The sequence below is a fragment of the Nicotiana tabacum genome, chromosome 18 (genome assembly GCF_000715075.1).
Source record: "Nicotiana tabacum cultivar K326 chromosome 18, ASM71507v2, whole genome shotgun sequence".
NCBI classification, from domain to species: Eukaryota; Viridiplantae; Streptophyta; class Magnoliopsida; order Solanales; family Solanaceae; genus Nicotiana; species Nicotiana tabacum.
The window spans coordinates 56,502,205-56,525,658 of NC_134097.1; the positions used below are offsets into that span (position 1 = coordinate 56,502,205).

Genomic DNA, 23,454 nt, shown 5'->3' on the forward strand with positions numbered 1-23,454 from the left:
TTCAGAGCTATTGGTGAAGAAACAATCTCAAGGGCAGTCTTTGAGGAATACGTTGCATGGTTGCAGGAGAAGGCAAAGGAAAAAGAACGCAGACGAGAGGAGGAAAAGGTAATTCATATAATAATGTACTCAATATCTGAATAATAGTATTATGTAAGAATTAATAACATATCTAGTTGTTAATTAGAGAGTGTTTAAATAAGGCCATCCATGAAGATGAAATCATATGTGCTTTCTTCGTCAATTTTAGCGTTCAATCTATACCTTCATCATCAGCGCACCTAGTATTCTCAAGGGCATCTTTGGACTTGGCGCAATCTTGATCCTTGTTTATCTAGCTCATATTTACTGTATTAAATATAACAAATAGAAAATACAGATAACTAAAATTTCTCTGCGGTATTAGCGAATTTAGAAGGGAAAGTTACATTCATCTGGAGGTGCATGTGGAATAGAAGAAATTGGTGTAGCACTTGTAACTTAAGAGGAGTTGATCCATTCTATAGAAATTAATAAAGGTGAAAGTTGGAGATCGTGAATAGGAGGTAAGCTGTTTGAATCAATTGAGAGTGGAATGTAGCTGGTAGGAGAAACAAACACATCTAAAGTGGGAGCTTGATGTAGAATGGCATAAAGCATAAAACAAAACCCACGAGGAGGATCAATGTATATTGTGTTTAACATGATTTCTCAAGAAAATATCTTGAGGGCCTTGGACTTCATACTTGGAAGGAGTTTCTTCTTTGGGTATTGGATTTCTTTTCTGGGCGTTGTACACTTTTCACTATGGGTAATAAGTGTTTCACTCATCCAAAAAAAGGGAAGGTTAGATAACAGATATCGAGGCTAGCCTGTAATGTGTCCAAAGTCTCCTTGTAAAACTTTTTAACTCATTATACCGGATAACATTCAGAAAGACTCTTGATCCACATACCATAGTTTGGAAATAATACTCCATCCTAAATATACACTGTCCACCATGCCTTCACTGTCAAACTCGAAACAATGTTCACTTTTCCTGAAAGTATTAATACATTTAGTATAACACAAGCAATAGTAATACAAGGCCTACGTTTACTATTTTCATCATAATTCTTTTATATATTCTTTGAAAACCAAAAGATAAACATATGGCACTTTACGTTCTCTAGGCAACTAAGGTGCTTGGACTCTGGTGCGAATCTAACGTTCGGATCCTTCATGATCTAAATTTTAAGATTCGGGGGTACAGATCCAAGTAAGGATACAGGTGCATGGATTCAGCTAAAAATAATTCAAATATATAAAGTAGTAGAGTTATAAAGATATATCTAAATTATGAGACAATATGTGAAAAACTTAAAAGGTATTTTAAGAAGGAAAAATATTGATCAAGAGGAGAATCTGAGAAGGAAATAAAAGGAAAATGACGGACATAAAAATTTCTATATACAAGGTATTTTGTTTTCTTCAATTTGGTTGTGAAAATCATTGTATCTGTTTCGAATTTCTCTGTCGATTTTGGCCAAAGTACCCAAAATCGCTTGACCAGATCTGATACAGATTCCACACTTACACCCACGTCATGTCAACACGGGTGCGGCACTGAAAGTGAAGAGACCGAACAACTTAGCCAGAGAATACATATTACTCATTCAATCCGAATTTATGTGATGATATTTGACTGAACACAATTAAGAATGAAAGAAAGATTTTTGAAAGTTCGTCTAAAACAATTTCAGTGGCTATAAGTCATTACATTAACGGTAAAATGGGAAGCTTAAAGTTGAATTATTATTAAATCTGGAAAGATGTCATTAAAGAATTAATACCCTAAAACTCTCTTAAACTATCTAACTTTTGTTAGTTTCCTATTTAACTATTCGGTGTCCCCAAAACCCCCCTAAACTATATCTTTATATTAAAAATCCCTCATTAATTATATAGCATAATGTGTGAAACAACTTGCAAAGGGGCGCGTGACTGGTGAATAAAGCCGTCAAAATGGCCTCTCCTGACCGTGTGTAATGACTAATTGGCTTAATCCTTTATAACTTTTTTCTTCTTATTTTTTTAATATTGTAGGCTTTCTTCCTCCTTTTTTTCACCTTTCATATTCATTTTTCCACCTTTCTTTTTCATTTCTTCCGCTGGATTCCTCTGAATTTTTTCTCCATCTCATGTTTCTTATGAATTTATTTAACCCCTTTCTTGTTTTACTCTTCTTTCATTCCTTAACCATGTCCCTAAGGTGAAATCTCTTGGGTTGGTTGAATGGTTATGGTCATGCTCCTGCACAATGTCCCTAAGATGAAATCTCTGTGATCATTTCTATGAGGATTTTTGTTTAATTTCTTTTCTTTGATGACATAATTGGCTTCATTGATGTCATCAAGAAGATGCAAAATATAACCCTCAGGGGTTGGCCTGGTGGCAATTGACTTGAGCCTTGGGGTTTGCTCCCTTTCAAGGTCTTAAGTTCGAAACCCACTGGGTGCAAACAATTTCTGAGGGTCATCGGACTGGGTAAAACCTGAATTAACCGTGGTGCACTTGCGGGAAACTCCTTGCCGAGGGCCTGTGCACCCCCGGGATTAGTCGGGGCTCCAAAATATTACAAGAAGCAGCAGCATAGAAGCTTCAAAAAGCAAAAAATGACCACCTGTTAGCTTGCTACATATTTGCTAACTTAGATACAAAGAGCTAACAACGTTCACAAATGTTTCGGGGGAATCTACCGGGGGAAACATTTGCCCAGCTAAACAAAAACAAAAGGCGTCTAGCCTTTAGGGTGTGGTTAGGCATTTAGCTGTTTAATTTCTTTTTTTAATTGCAATTCTAAAATGCCCTAGTAATTTGCTAGTTGGGTTTGATACAGCTCCTATAACTGTTGTGTTCAAAATAAACTTAATGAAGTTGTCTTCCGTTCTTGCTATTCATTACTTTTAGTGACTTGAATGGAATTTTCTGTAATGTATAAGGTTTTACCCAAAAAAGGAGTTTTTTTTCTTTACAGATCTTGATTTATTCTTTAAAGGATTCACTTTTTCTTGAAAGAGTGATTTGTGTGTAAGAGAAGAAGAAAAGAAAATGGAAGAAAGGAGAAAAAGTTGCCGGAAAAATCGTCTGCAAACTCATGTTCTTTGCTGGGAAACGTGACGTTAGAGAAGAAGAGAAAAGAAGAAGAGAAAAAAAGGAAAAACAAAGAAAAACAATTAAACAGGTTTTTACATTAGGCTGATTTAAATAGCCACGTGTCATGCCATATGACATTTTTACATTAATTAAGAGCGTGTACCAAACACAGCTCAAACAATCCAACGAGATAGTTTTAGTATGAACGGGAATACAGTTCAAGGGGTTTTGGGGACACCAAATAGTTAAAGTGGGAAACTGACAAAAGTTGGATAGTTTAAGGGAGTTTTAGGATATTAACTTTTTTTTTTGTGATTGCCCGAAAAGGAAAGAGTGTCACACAAATCGGGACAGAGGGAGCAAATCATTTTATTTTCAACTTATCTTACACAATTGAAGAAAGGCATTCAATAAGGAACTGTGTGAGTACCTTGTAATAAATACCCATTAAAAATTTGTTCGTAACAAAAGTTATTTGAAGATTAAGTCTTTTGTTTTTAATTATGAGAAAATTTAAATTTGTTTTTATATTGTATTTAAAGGTTTTATTTATTATAGTGGATACATGTACTACTATTGTAATTTAAAATGTCAATATTGGATTTTTTGGCCACCTTGAGTAGGTTTACCTTCCCTATTTAAACTTTCGAGGGCTATTCTAGGATTATGTCTTTACTCTATAATTTCTCCATAAGAGTATTAAGTTAGTAAGGAGTAATTACTTCCATAAATATTTAATTAGTAGAGAGTTGTGCATAATTTTTCATAGCCTACAACATAGTGTAATTTTATTAGAATGAAGTAGCGGAAGTTTAGTTAAACATTAACTTTGTTGTGGAATGACATTGTAAAATGTGGAGGAAAGCGCACACATTCAAAATTGGATAATACCAACATTAAAAATGAACTAATTAGACTATAAAGGCAATATATCAACTTGTTTATCAAACTGACAGAATTCTTTTGTTTTCGAATAAAGATCAAATTTATATTTATGCTCTGAAGTCTGATCGCTATTGTGGAAGGATATTAACCATCTATTGTATTGTCCCCAAAAATAGTAGATGGAGTATCTCATGTTACATGATAGAATGTATTCCATCTTTTTAATTGTAATACATTCATGCTATGAGAGTTAAAAAAAATTTATCACTGTTAAATGGACATTGGGCCTATCTCAACCCCAAAAACTAGTTAATGAGGTGATGATTGCCCAAACAAAATATTAAGGAAACCACCCATCCCTTAAAGCGCCGATGTGGGACTCTTCACACCCACCTCACGCCCAGGCTAGACATCTGGAGTGTGGACAATTTAATATGGGGGCCCAATTTCCTGAAACGAGAATTGGGATGGGTCCTGCTCTAATAGCATGTTAAATGGACATTGGGCCTAACTCAACCCTAAAAGCTTAGCTCATGAGGTGAGGATTGCCCAAAATTTAGGAGACCACCCATCCTTTAAAGCACCAATGTGGGATTCGTCAATCGTATTAAAGACTTCTGCTTTTCGGTTAGAACTCAAATAAGGCCTTTTGGTGAAGTGACTTCGTTCCTAGTCTTCCAGTTCCCTTTAATCCCCAGTGGCTGCCTCTGTGGCCCAAGCACTTTTTTAAGTCTGAACAAATTATTGATTTAAGATTTGAAATTCCTCTTTCTGAGGTACTAAAAAAGTACGGTACAGAGGAGGTTGTCTTTATCTTTATTGTTAATTTAAAGAAATATCATTTTGGTTCTAGAATAATGTTCAGGAACACTGTTGGTTGTACCACTTAAATGAATTTGTTTCTGAAATACAGTTCTGGAACTTTTTTTCCCATCATTCAACTGATTTAGGTTGAAATGCGATCTTTATAACAATGCAAGTGTATAAGAGCTTTATATGTGCACTTCGTAAAGTGTCTGGACAATTGAGTTACTATAAGCGTGTCAAATGTAGTTGCATGGGCAAACCTTAATTTTCTCTTGATGTTCTCACAAGTGCAAAAGCATTCAATGATTTATGTTGGATCTAAGTGTAGAACACATTAAGTATTAACAATATTCTAGCATTAGAGTAGTACCAAAGGGTAATCTCACAATTTTTATTTCTCCAAACTGAAAAAACTCAGGAACAACTATTAGATTCTATTCTTAATATACTTGGGAACGTCTATTAGATTCTATACTTAACAAACTTTGTATCAGAGATGTACTATGTTATAGCCCTTCATTTTTTTGGGTGTGCTACTTTGCAGGCCAAAAAGGAGAAAGAAAAAGAGGAAAAAGAGAAGAGAAAGGATAAGGAGAGAAGGGAAAAAGAGAGAGAGAAGGAAAAAGAGCGTGACAAGGAAAAAGAAAGGGGAAACGAACGAGCAACAAAAGATGAGGCAGATAGCGAGAGTATGGATGTTACAGATAACTATGAGCCCAAAGAAGAGAGAAAAAGAGAAAAAGACAGAGAGAGGAAACATCGGAAGCGACACCATATCTCTAACGATGAGGTGACTTCTGACAAGGATGAGAAAGAGGAACCTGAAAGAGACAAGGAGAGGAAACACCGGAAGCGACACCATAGCTCTAACGATGAGCTGGCATCTGACAAGGACGAGAAAGAGGAATCTAAAAGGTCCCGCCGACATAGCAGTGATCGTAAAAAGTCAAAGAAGGTTCTAATCTCTCCATTTAAATTTTGTTCTCTGCCCTGATTATGCTCTTTGGCATTCTGTAATATTGATATTCTTTTCCTCTTTCTGACAGCTTGCACACTCACCTGAATCCGATGGTGAAAGTCGGCATAAAAGACACAGAAGAGATCATAGGGATGGATCACGTCGAAATGGTGGTGGTTATGAAGAGTTAGAAGATGGGGAGCTTGGTGAAGATGGAGAAAGTTGAGTAGTTCTCAAAGTTTTACTAGCATACTGACTCCTGCATCTGACATCTCATAATGTTTTTGATGTTAAATATTTTACTGGGCAACAATGTTTATGTATCTAAAAGCACTGTTGTTAAAACTGCTGTAGCACTAAGTAGTTGCAATTGGAATCTGGAATGGTTATGGTGCTCCAAATTTTGGCAATTGCCCCTGAACTTGTATTATCAGCTGCTGCTTTCATCTTTAGAAGGTGAAAAAATAGGAAAGGGAAGATAAAGCCGGTTAGGAGTTGGGTATCTTTCCTTGCACTTGTACTCATCTGTGGACAGCAATTCCTTATTTACCCGGCCTATAATAGCCAAGAAGAAATTTTGATGGTGGCAGTCTGCGGGGCCTCCCACCTCTCTCTCTCTCTCTCTCCCTCCCTCCCTCTTCCTCTCCCTCTCCCTCTCCCTTTGTATCTTTTACGTATCTTTCAAGTTGGCAAATGTAGAAAATGTATCCTCGTGTGTTTTGATAAACTCTTCATTTGTCCGAGGCTAGATATTTGGTGTATGAACGTCAAGGCCTTGTGTGGAGAGTCTGCGGGTGAAGTGCACAGTTAGCCACTAATTAGAGATGTTTTTGCTTTTTAGCCACTGTTTCAAATGTATTTATTCTTTAGCCAGTGCTTAATAAATTTTTACCCGCCCGGATGAAAATATCCCTGTGCTAGACACGGGTGTTGTGTAAATATTAAGGACATGGTGTCCTTAACTTCATGAATGTTGAGTAAATATTAAGGACAAAGTGTCCTGTATTTGCACCTTGTTAAACTTTAGGACATCATATCCTTAACTGGGAAATATAAATACTAAGGACATGGCGTCCTTAACTTCATTGTGCAATGTAAATGTTAAGGATATAATGTCTTTAACTTGTGTTTAGTCGCCTTATATTCTTGCTACAAAGATTCTAATCGACTTTGTTAAGTCTACGAAATTTAGCTCGTACCAAAAGCATATCACATGGATTTTGGGTACACCATTAGAGAACCACACTTAAAAGACTTCACAGGGGAACTTTGGCCAGTCTTTGTGGAAAAGACATGAAGACGGAGTTTGATAACAAGAATTTGTTAGCTACCATTGTTTGAAAGCTGGCGATCAGAGTTCTTGGTTTTCAAATATGAAGTGAACTCTTCATTCACTGTCAACATATTTGGCAGAAATGGTAGGAAGAAAGGGCCCAAGGGCCATGGCTTAAGTAAAACATGAAGAAAAGAGGAAGAATGATATTATGTAGCCGCTTTCAAGATAATAGTCAATAAATGTATAATTTTTTTTAGATATATTCATTTTTATGTGTCATACAAAAAATCTATAATTTTATACATTTTTGTTGCTATCGAATTTAAATAGTTTTGGCAACCGGCTAAAAGTCATCTTTGCCTAGGGAGAGAATCCTTAAGATATTGTTGTCTCTTCATACTTTTAACGTTTTGTACCTTCTTCAAGGTTTTATGTAAGATATTCGAAGTGTGTCCTTTTCCTGTTTCTTTTTTATTCACTAAAAAATGGGTTGGACAATGAACTTTTTAAAAACGGATCAAATATGGATAAAAATCATATTATCCATTTAGAAAATGGATAACCAATTGGTAACCAATGGATAACCGATGAGTCTAACTTTTATATTTGTAAAGCCTCAAATTGGGGGTTTCTCAAGTTAGAGAGACTAAGAATTCTCCCAAAAGTTATCATATGCAAGAAGTCATGGATAATATGATTACTTATATTATCCGCCGGTTAACCCGTTTTTTATTCGTATTAAATATGGATCGGGTTGGATAATTTATCCGTTTTTTCATTACCCGTTTTCGACCCTAACCATATCCGACCCGTCCGTTTGCCACTCCTATGTGTGAGCAGGGTGCGGAAGGGGGTTCACTAGAATCCTCTTCGTCTGATAATTGCATTGTACTTATATGACAAAATCTATTTTTGATCTCTATATATTATATTTTGAATCTTTTAGCATTGCTCAAAGCATAGTCCAGTGGTTAAGAGTGTTCAAAATTTTGGTTAGTCACTAGTTCAATTCCCACTAACCACAATCTCTCTAGCCTTTTAACTTTTTTCTTTTTTGAATCCCCTTAGCAGAAAATCCTGCCTCCACCACGACCTGTGAGTTGCTTACTTTTAGGGCATTTTAGTTATTAAATACTTCTATTTAATATTGCCAACCTAATGTCACAAGGTGAGGTACACAAATAACCCTCAAAGGGGATGATCTTGAATTTTTGTCCCTTCTTGCATTATGGGCAGAACTTCAAGTTTAACAAGTGTTGCCCCTCGCTTGCCACGTGGGCAATACTTTTAATTTTTGACCTTAAAGTTCTATCCATGGGGGCAAACGGAAGTCAAAAGTTAAAGATCCACCCAAAAATGTCATATTTCTGTAATTTTTTGAATGTCGCATTACCGGTGTGTTAAATTTTGACGACTGACCAATAGTTTAATGGTGTTGGCTGGCAGGAAAAGGTTAATTTTTTGAGGGATCTTTTCGCAAATAGCCGGACATATTCATTATTTACTTTTTCTAGCCATATACGTAGATTATGGGTTATTGAAAGATATGTCACATACGATAGATAGAACCGTTTACGAGGAATGTGTTTATTATATCATATATAAGCCATCTATTTTCATTTTAAGAGATTAAGTGGACGGGTATTTGGGTTAATTCTATCTTCTCTTCTCAAAAAGCTTTGTACTAACACGTGAACTAATAGTAACACCTTCCAAAAGCTGAATATGGACCAAGGTATAGTTGCAGTGTAAGCCCAAACCAAATAAACCTTACATCTGGGCGTAGACGAAGCCTTATGCTGTTAAACCAGCCTTGTTATGACTTGTTCCAAGGAATCTTAATTAGGGTTCACCCCAGTTCTTCATCTATAAATGCTATTACAATCGCCGCATACACTGTAAGCTTCAATTTATTTTCACAAGAATAAGTGGATATCTATCACTCCAGAGACCATTTTCTTGCATATTTTAGCTCTTATTTTTTTTGGTTGCATCGATCTGTTTATGAATTTTTTACATCAACATGTTCATTTTATAGAACATTTAAAACTGGATATTTATTTCATTTTTTTTTTAAATTTATAAAGAGGTGGTTTTGCGATGACTAGAAAAAATTCCTCGTACTGAATGCCATTGCCATGGCATGATAGACTCTTTTACACCCATAGAATATGAGCAACAATCACCCTTTTCCATATTATCTTTTCTTTCTTCTTATTCTATTTTTTTATCAACAATAACAATTATCTGATCTATGTTGTAAAGTTGTAGCAGACATGCCATTTTTAGAATTTTAAACTGTTTGGTGGCAACAAATATTTTCAATTTTGAACATGGTAGCAGGTAGAAGTAGGTATTTTGTGTGAAATATGAGATACTCTGCTCTTTTGGTGGATGTGTTCCTGGAGTTAGGCCTCATAAACTACATGGCATTTTGTTTTGCCTTGTTTTTTTGGTCTCTCCAAAATTGTCACAAGGTGGTGTTTAAAGCCCTAATTTGTCACAGAAAAACGATTCAAGAAATTTGGGTTACGCACACCTCCAAATTTTGTTACCTGGAGATTGCCATCTGCTCCTGTTTCAGTTCCTTTAAATTCTTCATCTTTGATGGTCAAATATGAAAACAAACTACAGCAAGTATTATGTACATTTTAAAGTTGGTGGTGTTATGTGGCTGAACCAGACATAAGGCAGGTGTTACCACATACATGGTTGTGGGAACCGTTGAATGTCTGGAACAGTAAAGGTGTTCTTCGTTGCCCGATAGTTTCCTTTTTTGACTACTCGTGCTACATCAGAACCCCATACTTCACATCTTTATTTCTTTACGTTCCAAGGATTGTTTATAAATTGGTAACAAATAACCATAATAGCATACTAAAAGAAACGATTTCATAAAATTCATCTCAAAAGGAAGACCACGGATGCATTCAAAATATTTCACCAAGAACGAAAAAATGAACAACTTGTTGCAGTCGATGATGAGAAGTTGAGTCAAGCAACTATTGTCACTATGGCAGAAGTTGCAAATTATAAAGAATTGGATGAGTAAATTCTTTAAAAATATGATTTTAAATTTGCTTAGGTGAAATACATAAACAACTTGTCTCCAACGACTATACAAACACCTCAACTTAATCCATTACCAATTAAACACTCCAAGTATTACCAATTAAACAAAGTGGCTATTAAGTGGATTAAATAAACACTAAGTGTAGCAAATTATGTGTGTGAATTACACTTGCCAATGACATTAAAATGAACCAATTACCAATGACATTAAAATGAACCAATTAAAGGATGACGCTAGTAATTTGTAATAACTAAAACAAAAACAACCATCTGACCTCCTTCCCCACACCTGGTCCCACCTAGCTACCTCATAATATTAGTTCGGCAAAAATGGAGTCTTACCGGAATAACCAAAAAACAGAATTGACAGACAGCTCCAACCACCCAAATACGATACGGGCAAAAGCTCTCTAATCTTGTCAATGCCCATATATGATTAACAAATTTGTTTAGTGAATATATGAGTACTTATTATCAGAACAACTACATACACATTAGAGGATGGCTAAGATGAATACATCATAGTATCTCCATAAATAAATAAAGAATCCAATAGTAATATTCAACAACAAATTGAGTATAGTAAAAACAAATCAATAGCGGTCAAGCCAGTGAATGTCAAAGATTTAAAGCATCAAAGCAGCGGCAAATACAACTACAACAGCTGATCCGGCGACGACAACTCTATTCAAGGAACCAGAATTAGGAGAGTTGGGAGGAGAACCACCAGGAGCGGTGGCGATAGATGGAGGAGAAGCACTGGAAGGAGATGATACCGAAGTATCGACAGTTGGTGGAGCTGGTCGAGACAGATTTTAGATTTGTTTTGCTATGCTTTTTTGTATGTGGTGGAGGCGGCTAAAGCAGTGGTGGAGCGCAGGAGTAGGTGGACGGAGTTCTTATGGTGGTGGCCGTAGCAACGGTGGAGATGGTAGTGTCAGTTTGAGATTGAAAGGAGAAATAAGTACAAAATGAGGTACCAATTTTCCTATATTAGCTTGCTATTTGGGCTGCCATGGAAATTGTTCTTGTCCTCCATTGAAGGTGAAAATTTTGAAGAAGGAAATCGGTGAAATGAATTGAAGTGGGAAAAAATAAAGAAGGTAAGTGGGACCATATAAAGTAAAATTAATTTTTAAAAAGAAGAAAAGGAAAAACTTGATTTTATGGGTTTCAAGTGTATGTGAATATAAAGCACACACTTTGCCATGTTAGCGTAAGGAATTCACGAGGTCGTACTTCAGTCGAGAAGAAAGTGTGTAATTGATAATTGGGTCAGTTGAAGTGTTTGTTTGATCGTTGAGGACAACATAAATGGGCCTTTATGTATTTCGCCATTTGCTTATATGTTTTTTTTTGGTAATTAAAGACATACATTAATAATTAAGTGTCATTACAGACGTGGACAAGTCTCGGCGACATGGTGCCTGCTTTGTCTCTTTCAAAAGAAGATACAACAAAAGAATGTGGATAATAAAACAAGTTTAAATCCCCCAAAACATCAGAGCTGCTCCCTTTCTTAGCCAGCTTGTATGCTACTTCATTTGCCTCCCTAAAGATGTGCTTCAGCGGTGGATCCTCCATCTCCTGTAATAGCCTTCTGCAATCATCAACCAAAATTTGATAATATCCGTCATTGCTATTCATCAATTTAATTAATTCTTTACAGTCAAATTCGATGGTTAAGTGTTGCATTCCTTTCTCTTTGGCCAGTTTTAATCCGTGAAGTAAGGCTAGAGCTTCCATGTAGATATTTGTGGCATGTGGTATGGCCATGCTGAACCCAAGGATCCAATTGGTGTTGTTGTCTCTGAAGACTCCCCCAATCCCCCTTACCTGGGTTTCCCATGCAGGAACCGTTTATGTTGAGTTTGATAAAATTTGGTTCAGGGGGCTCCCATTTGATGAAGGAAATGCGTTTGTCTGGTTTAGTGTGGATGGTTTCTGTCACATATTTGAACTCTATTGCTTTACTGATGATGTGGTTCGCTAACGTGGGGTTTTTATTCTTATTGAATAGAATTTCGTTCCTAGCAACCATAAGTGCCAGAGAATGAAAGGAAGGGCCTTCCTCCAGCTAATGAGATCATTAAACATGCCTTTGGAGTTAATTTGTTTCTTTAGCCATGAGGGAATGGTATAAGTATTGGTGTCAAGGTGTTGGAAGTTATGATTGTAATTAATTCCTTCCCATATATGCTTGGAGTACGTACATTTAAAGAAGATGTGCTCTATGTCCTCCCTCTCTTTGTGACAAATACTACACATATCCGTATCACTCATGTGTTTTTTAAAAGCATGAGGATGGTGAGAAGCCTATTATGGGCTACAAGCCAAAGGAAGGATTTTATCTTATTGATTGTTGGGACTTTCCATATCCATCCATAGTCTGAGTTGTTTTCCGGGTTCTTTTGGGGGTGGGTGATGAGCTCATAAGCTGCTTTGGTGGAGAAGGAGTTATGGTTTAGAGTGTTCCAGCTGGGCTTATCCCTAGATGGACGACCCTTCTTAATATAAGTGTTGTGAACTTTTTGCTTTATGCCGTTAGGCAGATCAAATGAAATGGTATTCAAATTTATGGTACCATTAGCTATGATAGAAGAGAGAGTGAGATTTGCCTCATTCCTCGTTAGTGGCCCCTGAATGAGGTTCCTCAAGGGTTCGGCATTGTTAATGGCTTTCCCATCCCCTATTGTCCAGTGCAACCCTTTGTTACAAATTTCTGTCCCTTCTGCTATATTCTTCCATATATGAGAACCCCTCTTTTTTTTATAAGTTTTGTTAGTCAATTTGTCTTTGTATCGTACTTGTTATGGAGGACCTGAGCCCATAGGGAGTTTTTATCTTTAGAATATCTCCATGCTAATGTTGCTTTAAAGGAGGAATGTTTCCACTGGGATTTATATAACCCCAAACCACCCTCCTTTTTTTGATTTGGTAACTATATCCCATTTAATAAGGTGACATTTTTTCTTTTCGTTTGTACTTCCCCACAGGAAGCTCCTTTGAATAGCATCAATCTTATTGGTAGTGGTCTTTGGGAGATTGCATGACATAGTTGGGAATGACTGCTAGGGTGGTTTTTATCAAGGTGGTTCTACCCGTCATGTTTAGGAAATTCGTTTTCCATCCATGAAGCCTATTGTTGAGCCTGTCTATAATGAATTGAAAATCTTTGCTGGTTATCCTGTGATTTATCATAGGAAATCCCAGATATTTGCCAAAGTTGGTCGCTTGCTTCATAGATAGACTCTGGCTAATGTGATTCTTAATGTCCTAGGGAGTATTGTTGGAAAAAAGGATTCTAGATTTATTGAAATTAATAGTTTGTCCTGATATATTGCAAAATTTATTCAGGGTATCAATGAGGGACTTGCAGTTTTTCTAGTTGTCATCCATCATTAACACTAGTCATGTGCGAAGAAGAGGTGGGATATGGGAGGGCCCTTGGCAGATATTTTAATAGATTCCTACCTGCAGCAGTCGATCTCATGGTTAATGAGTCTCAAGAGCATTTCCATGCAGATAATAAAGAGGTATGGGGATAGGGGGTCCCCTTGCCTTATGCCTCCAAAGGGTGTGAAATAGTCAGTGCGTGAGCCGTTAATAAGGATAGAGGTTGAGGTGGTAAAGATGCATGACATAATGATGTCTATTAGCTTATTAGGAAAGTGTAAATATTTAAGCGAGAACCTAACGAAGGACCACTCTCTTTTGTCAAAAGCTTTTTCTAGGTCGATTTTAATCATCATTTTGGCTTTTTCACCTTTTGTACTTTTGAAATGGTTTAGGACTTCCTGAACGATGATAGTATTGTCAGAAGATCTTCTCCCCTTAATAAAACTAGTTTGAGTAGGATGGATGATATTGGGAAGAGGTTTGATCTTATTTACTATGATTTTTGTGACAATCTTGTAAGTTGTGTTGCACAGGCTAATGGGTCTATACTGTTTAATTGTCTCAGCATTCTGGAACTTATGGCATATATAGGTTTTGTTCATAGTTTCTATCATTTGTCTATTACCAAAGGTACTAATGACGAAGTCTACGAGTTGATTCTTCATCTCGTTCCAATATTTTTGATAGAAAAAGGGATGTAGGCCATCTGGCCCCGACGCTTTAATAGGCTTGAAGGAATTGAGGGCTTGTTTAATTTCTTTCTCATTAGGGGTTAGGCATAGGTCATATTTCTGCGACTCTTTAATAGTAGTGTAGTAGGACATATATGTATTATCTTTGTAGGACATCTCTTGCTTGGTTGAGTAGAGGTCAAACAAGTTTTTAATAATAAGCTCATTAATATCTTTGAGGTTATAATATCAATTTTTCCCTTCGTCTTTGAGGCTTAGGATCCTATTTTTCCTTCTCCTATGCATGGTAGTAGTGTGGAAAAATTTTGTATTTGCATCCCCCTCTTGAAGCCACTGGACTCTGGATTTAAGTTTCAAGAAATCTTCTTCTAATCTGAGAGTATTCTTATATTCTTCCAATAGGTTGATTTCTAGGTCAATCAGGAACTTGCTATTAAGGTAATTGCATGATCTTTAGATACCCTCTAATCTAGCCATGACTTCCCTTTTTTTTAAAGATGTTGCCAAAAGTGTTCTTGTTCCAGTCCGTAACTTTTTCAGTGAATGTTTTAATAGCATTGGTAATATTTTCTTGATTATTCCAAGTTTCTTTAACCAACGGCTTAAAAGTGGGGTGAGACGTCCACATGGATTCAATTCTAAAAATGGTCCCACTTCTACCAAAGTTCTTTGTGAGGTCTAGTCTTCGGGGGCAGTGATCTGAATGAGTGCACGTTAAGTGTGTGACGTGAGCTTCTTGAAATATATTGATCCATTCTAGGTTTGCTATGCATCTATCTAGTCTTTCCATAATTAGGGAATTATTTTTTTTTCCTTTTATTTGTCCATGTGAATTTTGACCCTTTAAACCCTAGGTCTATTAACCCACAGTGACCAAGGCAATTGAGGAATTCAGTGATTCTTCTATTGTTAACAGGCAAGCCTCCAAATTTTTCTGAAGCTCTAGTGACTTCGTTGAAGTCACCTATAACAAGCCATGGTCCTTTAAAATTATTTGTGACTGTTTTTAGGTTTTCCCATAATATTAGTCTTTCTGCTAAAAGATTGCTATCATAAATAATAGAGATAAGCCATGGTTAAGGTTATTAGGGACCTTTATCATGGCATGAACCTCCTGACCCGTGGAACCAATTTGATCAACGATGATGTCTCCATTTTTCCACATGATTGCAATACCTCCTGAGTTTCCTTGTGCAGCAACCTGAATTAGGTTGTCGAAGCCAAAGTCACTCCTGAGTGTATGGTATTCCTCCATTCTTGTTTCCAGCAGTGCCACCAGAACTGGCCTGTTGTAATCCAGCATGGACCTAAAGTCCCTACGAAAGTCAGCATTTCCTGCTACCCTACAGTTCCAGATGATGACGGTCATTGAGTTATTCCTGATGTACAAGCTCTCCCCTAGTTGTGGTTCAAGCTCTGCGTGTTCTCTATTCTTAGCTGGGTCATTTGTGCAGCATTGGCCCAGAAGTGTGTGTACATGGTTGGAACCATCACCACCCCATATTTGAATAGGGTTGGTGCTGATAACATTCTGATGTTCAAGGAGAATTTCCTCAATTCCTATGGGCAACGTAAGATGAACCTTTTTTCTCTTCTTTCCTTGAACGCCAGTGTTTTTGGGTTTCTTAGCATTCCATATTCCACTCTTGCTGTTGTTGATATTCCGTCCTCTTCATCCTCCTCTTCCATCTGTTGGGTTGAGTTGTTCTAATAGTTGTGCTCCATCTGAGCATTGTTGTTGTTGAGGGGGATCGGGTTGGGAGTCAACCCTGGATTCTCCTGTTGAGTTGTTGCCTGCTGTGGGAACTACCATGCTTGGTTTTCCTGCTTCGTGGGGGATGTTGTTTGGGTTCGGGGAGGGTTCCCATTGTAGTAGAAAGGGGTTAGGTTTGGTGTTTGGCTCAGATTGTAGATGAATGGGAGGTTCAAATTGGTTGGGTTTGGGGTGGTGTGAGGATACTGGTTCTGGGAGTTCTATGGGTTGGAGCTCGTTGGGTTGAAAGAGGGGTATGTTGGTGGTGTTTGTGGCATTGGTAGGTCCATCCATGGGTTCATGGCAATGTTGTCCATTCCAATTCGGAGCCCCCTGTTATTATTTGCGCGAGGTAGCTTGGATTTTCTATTTGGATTGTTATGTTTTGGACATTGAGTTGGAGGTTCATGCTCAGTGCATGCCCCGTGAGGCCATATTCCAGCCATGATTGAGGAACATGGTTTGGTGGGAGTGCTGGGGTTGTGAACACGATGGGGTTTTGATTCCTTTGCTTGGGAGGGGCAGTTTGTATTGGGGTGGGAGATTGATATTGCTCCCTTATCCACACATTCTCCTTGCCCTGAAGTATCTCCTGTGGTGATTGTTCGTAGGGAGCCTTGGCATTTTTGTTGTTGATTAACGCAGTATTGTTTGGTTGGGTAGTGTTGTGGCCCATGAAATGTTTAGGCTTGTTTAAATTGTAGGGAGTGTTCCTATTCTTGGGTGTAGCTAGGTTTAGGGTCTTAGGATCCTCTATTAATAAATCTTGCTCATTAATGATGAATTGATTGGTTTTCATGTCTATGGTTTCTTGTACCGTTTATGATGGACTAGGTATATTTTCCAATGGTGCATTTAATAGTGATTGGATATTCCTTTTCATTTTGAGTGTTTTTAGGGCTGCCGTATCGTTAGGGGCTTGTTTGATCTCTATAACGTCCATATTTTGTGCTTCGGATGAGTTGACCGGCGTGGTGTTCTGGGTAGGGGGGTCATTATTGGTTTGTGTCATAAGTGTTTCAAATTTATTATGGCATGTTATAGAGTTAATGAACGAGGCTGCAGGTTCTTTAATGTTATTAATGTGTCTTGGTAAATTGTTCATTGACAATCCTAATTGGTTTTGGTTCTTGTTGCCTAGCGGGGTGCTTTTGTTGTTTTTGTCCGTTGGTTTTTGTGGGGGGCTTTGGTTATTAGGGTTGGTTGGGTAGTTCTCTTGGGAGGTACTTGCTATGATGTCTCTGTTGTGCATTAAATAGGTGCCGACTTGTGTATTGAGGGTGTCAAGGCCTTATTGTTTATCAGTGGGTAATGTGTGGGCTTTACTAAGGAGGCCTTAGTGTCCAGTCGGTCTTTCTATTGGTTCTGTGGCAGTTCATTGCCCTCCATGTTTGATGATGGTGTTCCTGGGTTGCTGCCATTCCCGTGATTTTTTGGATTCCAAAAGCTTGCCGTTGTTTTCCCAGCTCCATGATTTTTGTTTTGAGTACTGGTTTTGGGGTTGGGTTTGTTTGGTCTTTGTTTGTTATGGCTTCCAGAATCTCCTTCTCTCCTACCTGTTTTTTATGGTGAGATACTACCATCCATTACTCAATTTATTTAGTTAGGGAGTGGATTTCTTGTATGTTAATGTATTGGTTGTTTTTGTTTTGGTCCTCTGCCTTAGGTTGGTTAGGGCAGCTTCTATGTACATGTCCCAGTTTCCCACAGTTTGTGCATAGTAGGTTAAACCCTTCGTATTCTATTCTTTGGTAATGTTTGCCTAGTATAACATGGTTTTTAGGGGTTTCTCTATTGGGATTAGGATACACACCCTTGCATATTTCCCTCTTAGTGCCGATGAGGTGCATGCGTCTATGCTAATTAGTTGTCCTAGTTTGTTTCCTATTTTTTCCAGAATCTCGAAGTCATAAAACTCCATAGGGAGTTCTGGGAGTCTATCCCAAATCGCCGAGTAAGTTAGGGAGGCTTCTGAGGCCACGAGTCTGGGCTCCCATTTCCTTACTGTGAGGTATTGGTTTCCTATGAACCATGGTCCCTCATGCAAGGCTTTGTCATAGTTCTCTCTTTTGTTAAATTTAACTAAGTAGTAGTCATTTCCAAAATCAATTAGCGATATTTGTTCTGACAGTTTCCAAATGGTCTGGAGTTTACTTTGAAGGAATAAGTATCCTACTCTTCTTCCAAATTTTTTTATAATAAGGGCATTTGACCAGTTTTTGTACATTCTCTCCTTATCACTGGAAGTGATAGGGATGAAATTATCCGACTCAAGGACGTTGCCCACCTTATCTGAGGCAAAGAGATTTTCGCTCTCATCTAAGGCGTCAAGGGAACCCACGTTACTTTGGACCATAATGTGGTTCATGTCCTGTTGGCTTGGGGTATTGCAGGTAAGTTTGTTCAAGAAGGAACACTCTCTTGTACCTATGGTGTTTTTTGGGTTCTACTGGTATGGAGCTTCTGGTGTTGTATTGTCACCATTTCCTTCCCTTCTGGTTAGTGCCTGGGTCGTATCTATGTCCATAGAAGTGGAAGTTAGTAGGGATTCATTGTTGCTCAGATCTGTGGGCTTGATGGTGTGCATGTGGGGAGTTCTGGTGCAAGGAAAATAGTGTAGGGGCGTGATAACTAGGTATTATGATGCATTTTATACTCCTTCTTATTTGAGTTTTGATTAAAAATGTGTACAAAATAGTCCCAAAGGCTTACATGTTGTACTTGTTGCAGGGTTTGGTCAACAAGGTGACAATTCGTCAAAACCGGCTCAAAAAAGGAGTGAAACATGCACAAGTACCAAGAACAAGTCCAAGCACAGTGCAACAGGTCTAATGCGGCCGTACTCCATTCTGTGCGATCCGCAATGAGGAAGTTCAGAGAGGTGCTCATTTCAGACACTCAAGCAATGCGGCCACAAAGCGGTTTGTGCGGACCGAATTGGCTGCATCGCGGCCGCACTCGATATTGTGCGGTCCGCAAAGCTGGAATTCAGAGAGATGCCAATTTGGGGAATCATTGCCAGTGCAGTCCGTGGTCCTTTTTGTGCGGACTGCAATAGAAGCCACCGCGTTTTGTGCGGCCCCCGGTGGCCAGTTCAGAGAGAAGACTTTTAAACCAAGAAGCCTCATTGCGGCCGCACTCGATTTTGTGTGGTCCGCACTACCCCCGCAGGGGTATTTTTGTCCAGAAAATTCGGCCTAGTATAAATAATTTTTTTTCTCATTTTTAGGTCATCATTTGTATTTTAACGTTGGGTTGCGCTCGTGAACAATGTTCCTTTACCATTTTAAGTAATTTTATCATTGAATCTTCAAGTTTTAGCTTGTAATTAAATATTATGGGTTTTTCTTCATCTATTTCTTTGTTTTCTTCTATTATCATGCGTAGCTAGACCCATTAGCTAGGGTTGTGGCTCAACCCTAGTATGGGTATTTGATGAGTCTTGTATTTTAAGGCTTGAATGTCTATGAGTGTTTGATATTTGGACTAATTTATGATTTCAATGTTGAATTAGTGGTTGCAAATACTAATTTGTGCCTATTTGACTTGGGCTCTTATTAAGAAAGAGAGCCTAAGTCTAGGAAAATTAGTCCAACAAGGAATTGGGGCGTATTCAAGAGATTGCTAGCCCCAATTAAAGGGTTAAACCTAGAGATAGTAATACCCGACTTGAAACTTAATTACTTGCACAAATTATCATACCTAATTGGTCTTGAGAAAGTCAATTAGGGCAAAATCACTCAAACTACCGAGAGGTATAGAGTGAGTAGTATCGTGCAATGGTTATATCGTAATCCCCAATATGACAACCTAGCCTTAGACTCGAGAACCCGTCAAGTGTCCACCTAGGAGAAAGTCACTTCCCTAGTGCCTTCTTAACTATTTAGGCAACCTTCAAGTAGTTTACTCTTAGCTTAACTTAGCTTAATTTAGCATCTTATAGTATAAATTTAGAAGTAATATCAAACCAACTATGATTAGAAGTGCAATTAAGAGCAATTACGCATCTCCAATTTAGATAGAAACTCAATTTCCATTTCTAGCTCCTTGTGAAAATCGATCCCGACCTTTTCGGATAAAAGCTGCTTCGACCACTCTCGCTACTTTGTAGTAGTGCAGGGTTGACACCGATTACTTTTTGGTGCCGTTGACGGGGAATTAACGATTTTGGCTATCTATCTAAATAGTTTTGTGTATTGTTCTTCTTTACTTCTATGTTACTAATTTGTGTGTGTCACAACTTCAGGTACAAAATGACAGCAAACAACCCACCTCTTGGAGATCTTCTGCCAGGGGAGGAGGTAGATGACAATGTTGATGATGAGGTCCCTATTGTGCCTCAAGGACAAAGGAGAGGCCGCCAGGCCAATGATAATATTCCAGACCCTCCCCAGCCACCTCCAAGACTGGCTCCTCGAGTGCTTCCTAACCAAGGATATGAAGTGCAATTGTCTCACCTCAGATCCGGGCAGGAAATTTTCAAATTACCAATGTAATGCTGGCATTGCTGGAGCAGCGTGGGTATTTCACGGGCACTGCCAATCAGAATTCTTACAAACATCTCAAGGGTTTTGTGGATACCTATTGGGGGAGCAAGCAAACTAATGTGGCCGAGGATGCACTTCGATTGAGACTATTCCCTTGCTCACTTAGAGGGAAGGCATTGGATTGGCTTGAGCGACTTCCCAACCATTCCATCACTACTTGGGATGAGTTGGTGGATAAGTTCATTGCAAAGTTTTTCTCACCGGGGCACATGGCAGCATTGAGAGATGAGATCTTAGCCTTCAAGCAGGAGCCCACCGAACCATTACATGAGATTTGGGAGCGATATAGAACCATGGTAAAGGAATTTCCCAACAATGATATGACTAAGGTGATGATCCAACAGACTTTCTACCGGGGCATTAACACAACAAACTAGTGCATATTGAACCAATTTGCTGGGGGCAATTTCATGAAGCTGTTGTATGATGAGGCTTGTGACATTCTTGACGAGATGGCTGACACTTCCTCCGCTTGGCAAAGTAGAGCCAATGTGCCACAGGGTGACCCCACGGTCACTCACTTTCATAAAGAGCTACATGACCATGGGCAGGCTATAGCAGAGCTGACAACTACAATGAACCAGTTAGCAAAGGCACAATTGCGACAAGTTCAAAATCCGCGCCAAGTAAATGCTATGGAGGGTGTCAACATGCTAGTGAACAAAAGAAGACAAAGAGGTCAACAAAACCAAGGGAGTTCAAATCAATTTGACAATGATTGTGGTGGATTCCAAGATGAAGGTTATGATGGGCAGAATGAAGAGGTGCAATACGTGAACAACTATCAAGGCCAAAGGGGCAATTCTTCCAACCAACAACAATGGAGACCCCAAGGCAATTGGGGTAATCAACAACAACAAGGCAATGGTAATTGAGGGAACAACAACAAAAATTTGAATTGGGGCAATCAGAACAATAATCAGAACAATCAGGGTAATTGGAATGGCAACAACAACAACTGGGGTGGTAACAACAATCAGGGAGGTTGGAACAATGGCAATCAAGGAAATCGGGGGTAAGGCTTTCAAAGGCCCCCAATGCATCAACAACCAAACAATCCACCCCCATTTCCATCCCAAGGTCCTAGTTCTTCCAACAACAAAATGGGGAGAATTGAAATGATGTTTGAACAGATGATGAAAAAGAATGCGGACTCTGATGCTCAGTTGGCTTCCCACAATACCTTAATCAGAAACTTAGAGGTTCAATTAGGCCAAATCTCACAGTCTTTGAATACTCGCCCTAAGGGGGCACTACCAAGTGATACAGTAGTTAACCCGAAGGGTGGGAATAATCATATGATGGAGGTGACTACGAGAAGTGGAAGAGGCGGTGATGTGAATGCCTCCAAGCAAAAAGCAGTTTTGAGTGATGAAGTTGAGTTGCAAGAAGATGAAATTCCTTTGGTGGTTGAAAATATGGTTGATGAGAACGTCAATGAAAAAGTAAGGATTGATATTCAAGATGCTAAGGTGGAAACTCAGAATGACGTGAACCCGTCTAGGGAACACGTAATAGACATGCCGGAAACGATTGTGCCTAAAGCCAAGGCTCCTTTGCCAAGACCACCTCCACCTTATCCTCAAAGGCTCACGAAGCAGAAAAATGAGAATCAGTTTAAAAAGTTCATTGACATGATAAAGAGCTTATCCATTAACGTGCCTTTGGTGGAGGCTCTGAAACAAATGCCGGGCTATGCTAAATTCATGAAGGACTTAGTGACAAAGAAAAGATCCATGGATTGTGAAACTATCAAGATGACCCACCAAGTTAGTGTAATTGTACACTCAATGGCCCTGAAGCTTGAAGATCCTGGTGCTTTCACCATTCCTTGCACCATTGGGAGTGCAGACTTTGCTAAAGCTTTATGTGATTTGGGGGCAAATATCAACTTGATGCCCTACTCAGTTTTCAAGACTTTGGGTATTGGGCAACCGAGGCCGACTTCCATGAGATTGCAAATAGCGGATAGAACGATGAAGAGACCATTGGGTATTATTGATGATGTCCTTGTCCGGGTGGACAAATTTATCTTGCCAGCTGATTTTGTGATCTTGGATTGTGAGGTTGATTATGAAGTTCCAATCATATTGGGAAGACCTTTCCTTGCTACTGGGAAGGCTTTAGTTGATGTGGAAGCATGGGAACTCACATTTCGGGTAGGTGATGACAAAGTGGTCTTTCATGTGTGCAAGTCAATGAAGCAGCCCAACAGTTCTGAAGTGTGCTCTTTTGTGGACCTTGTCACCGCAGTGATAGTTGATGATACTAGTGCAATGATCAATGTGGAGGACCCTCTAGAGGTAGTTTCGTTGAATCTTGATGTAAATGATGATGAAGGCCGAGTGGAGTGTGTGAATGCTTTACATGGGATGGGCTCTTACTCTTATGAGCCTAGGAAACTATCTTTGGATCTTGAAAATAGGAAGACTCCTCCAACAAAACCTTCAATTGAGGAACCTCCGGTGTTGGAGTTGAAGCCATTGCCTCCACACCTCAGGTATGAGTTCTTAGGCCCTAGTTCAACTTTGTCAGTTATTCTTTCTTCTTGTCTTACTAACATGCAGGTTGATGCCACATTGGCGGTGCTTCAAAAGCGGAAGAAGGCAATTGGATGGACCTTAGTTGATATTCGGGGGATAAGCCTCGCATTCTGTATGCACAAAATTATTCTGGAAGATGATGCAAAGCCCTTCTTGGAACATCAAATGAGGTTGAACGAGGCAATGCAAGAAGTTGTGAAAAAGGAGGTGATCAAGTGGTTGGATGCCGGGATTGTGTACCCCATCTCTGATAGCTCTTGGACTTCATCAGTGCAATATGTACCGAAGAAGGGTGGCATGACCATGGTTGTGAATTCGCAAAATGAGTTGATTCCTACCAGAATCATCATCGGTTGGAGGGTATGCATGGACTATCGCAAGTTGAATAAAGTGACCCGCAAAGATCAT

At 38.7% G+C, this 23,454-nt stretch overlaps 1 protein-coding gene and 1 non-coding gene across 3 annotated transcripts in view; both read left to right on the forward strand.

Annotated features, from left to right (window-relative positions):
- The window catches only part of LOC107797839 (pre-mRNA-processing protein 40A), a 28,530-nt gene extending 22,177 nt beyond the window's left edge, over window positions 1–6,353 (forward strand). For both annotated transcript variants that reach the window (XM_016620761.2, XM_016620762.2), the window contains exons 27-29: window positions 6–108; window positions 5,351–5,761; window positions 5,853–6,353. In XM_016620761.2, the coding sequence (XP_016476247.1) occupies window positions 6–108; window positions 5,351–5,761; window positions 5,853–5,990 (652 nt within the window). In that variant the 3' untranslated portion in view covers window positions 5,991–6,353. The remainder of the gene's footprint in view (window positions 1–5; window positions 109–5,350; window positions 5,762–5,852) is intronic.
- A 2,777-nt stretch (window positions 6,354–9,130) lies between these two features.
- LOC142173172 (small nucleolar RNA snoR8a) lies at window positions 9,131–9,220 on the forward strand. Its single transcript, XR_012702603.1, has one exon. It is a non-coding gene; the product is annotated as a small nucleolar RNA snoR8a (small nucleolar RNA).
- Window positions 9,221–23,454: the final 14,234 nt, after the last annotated feature.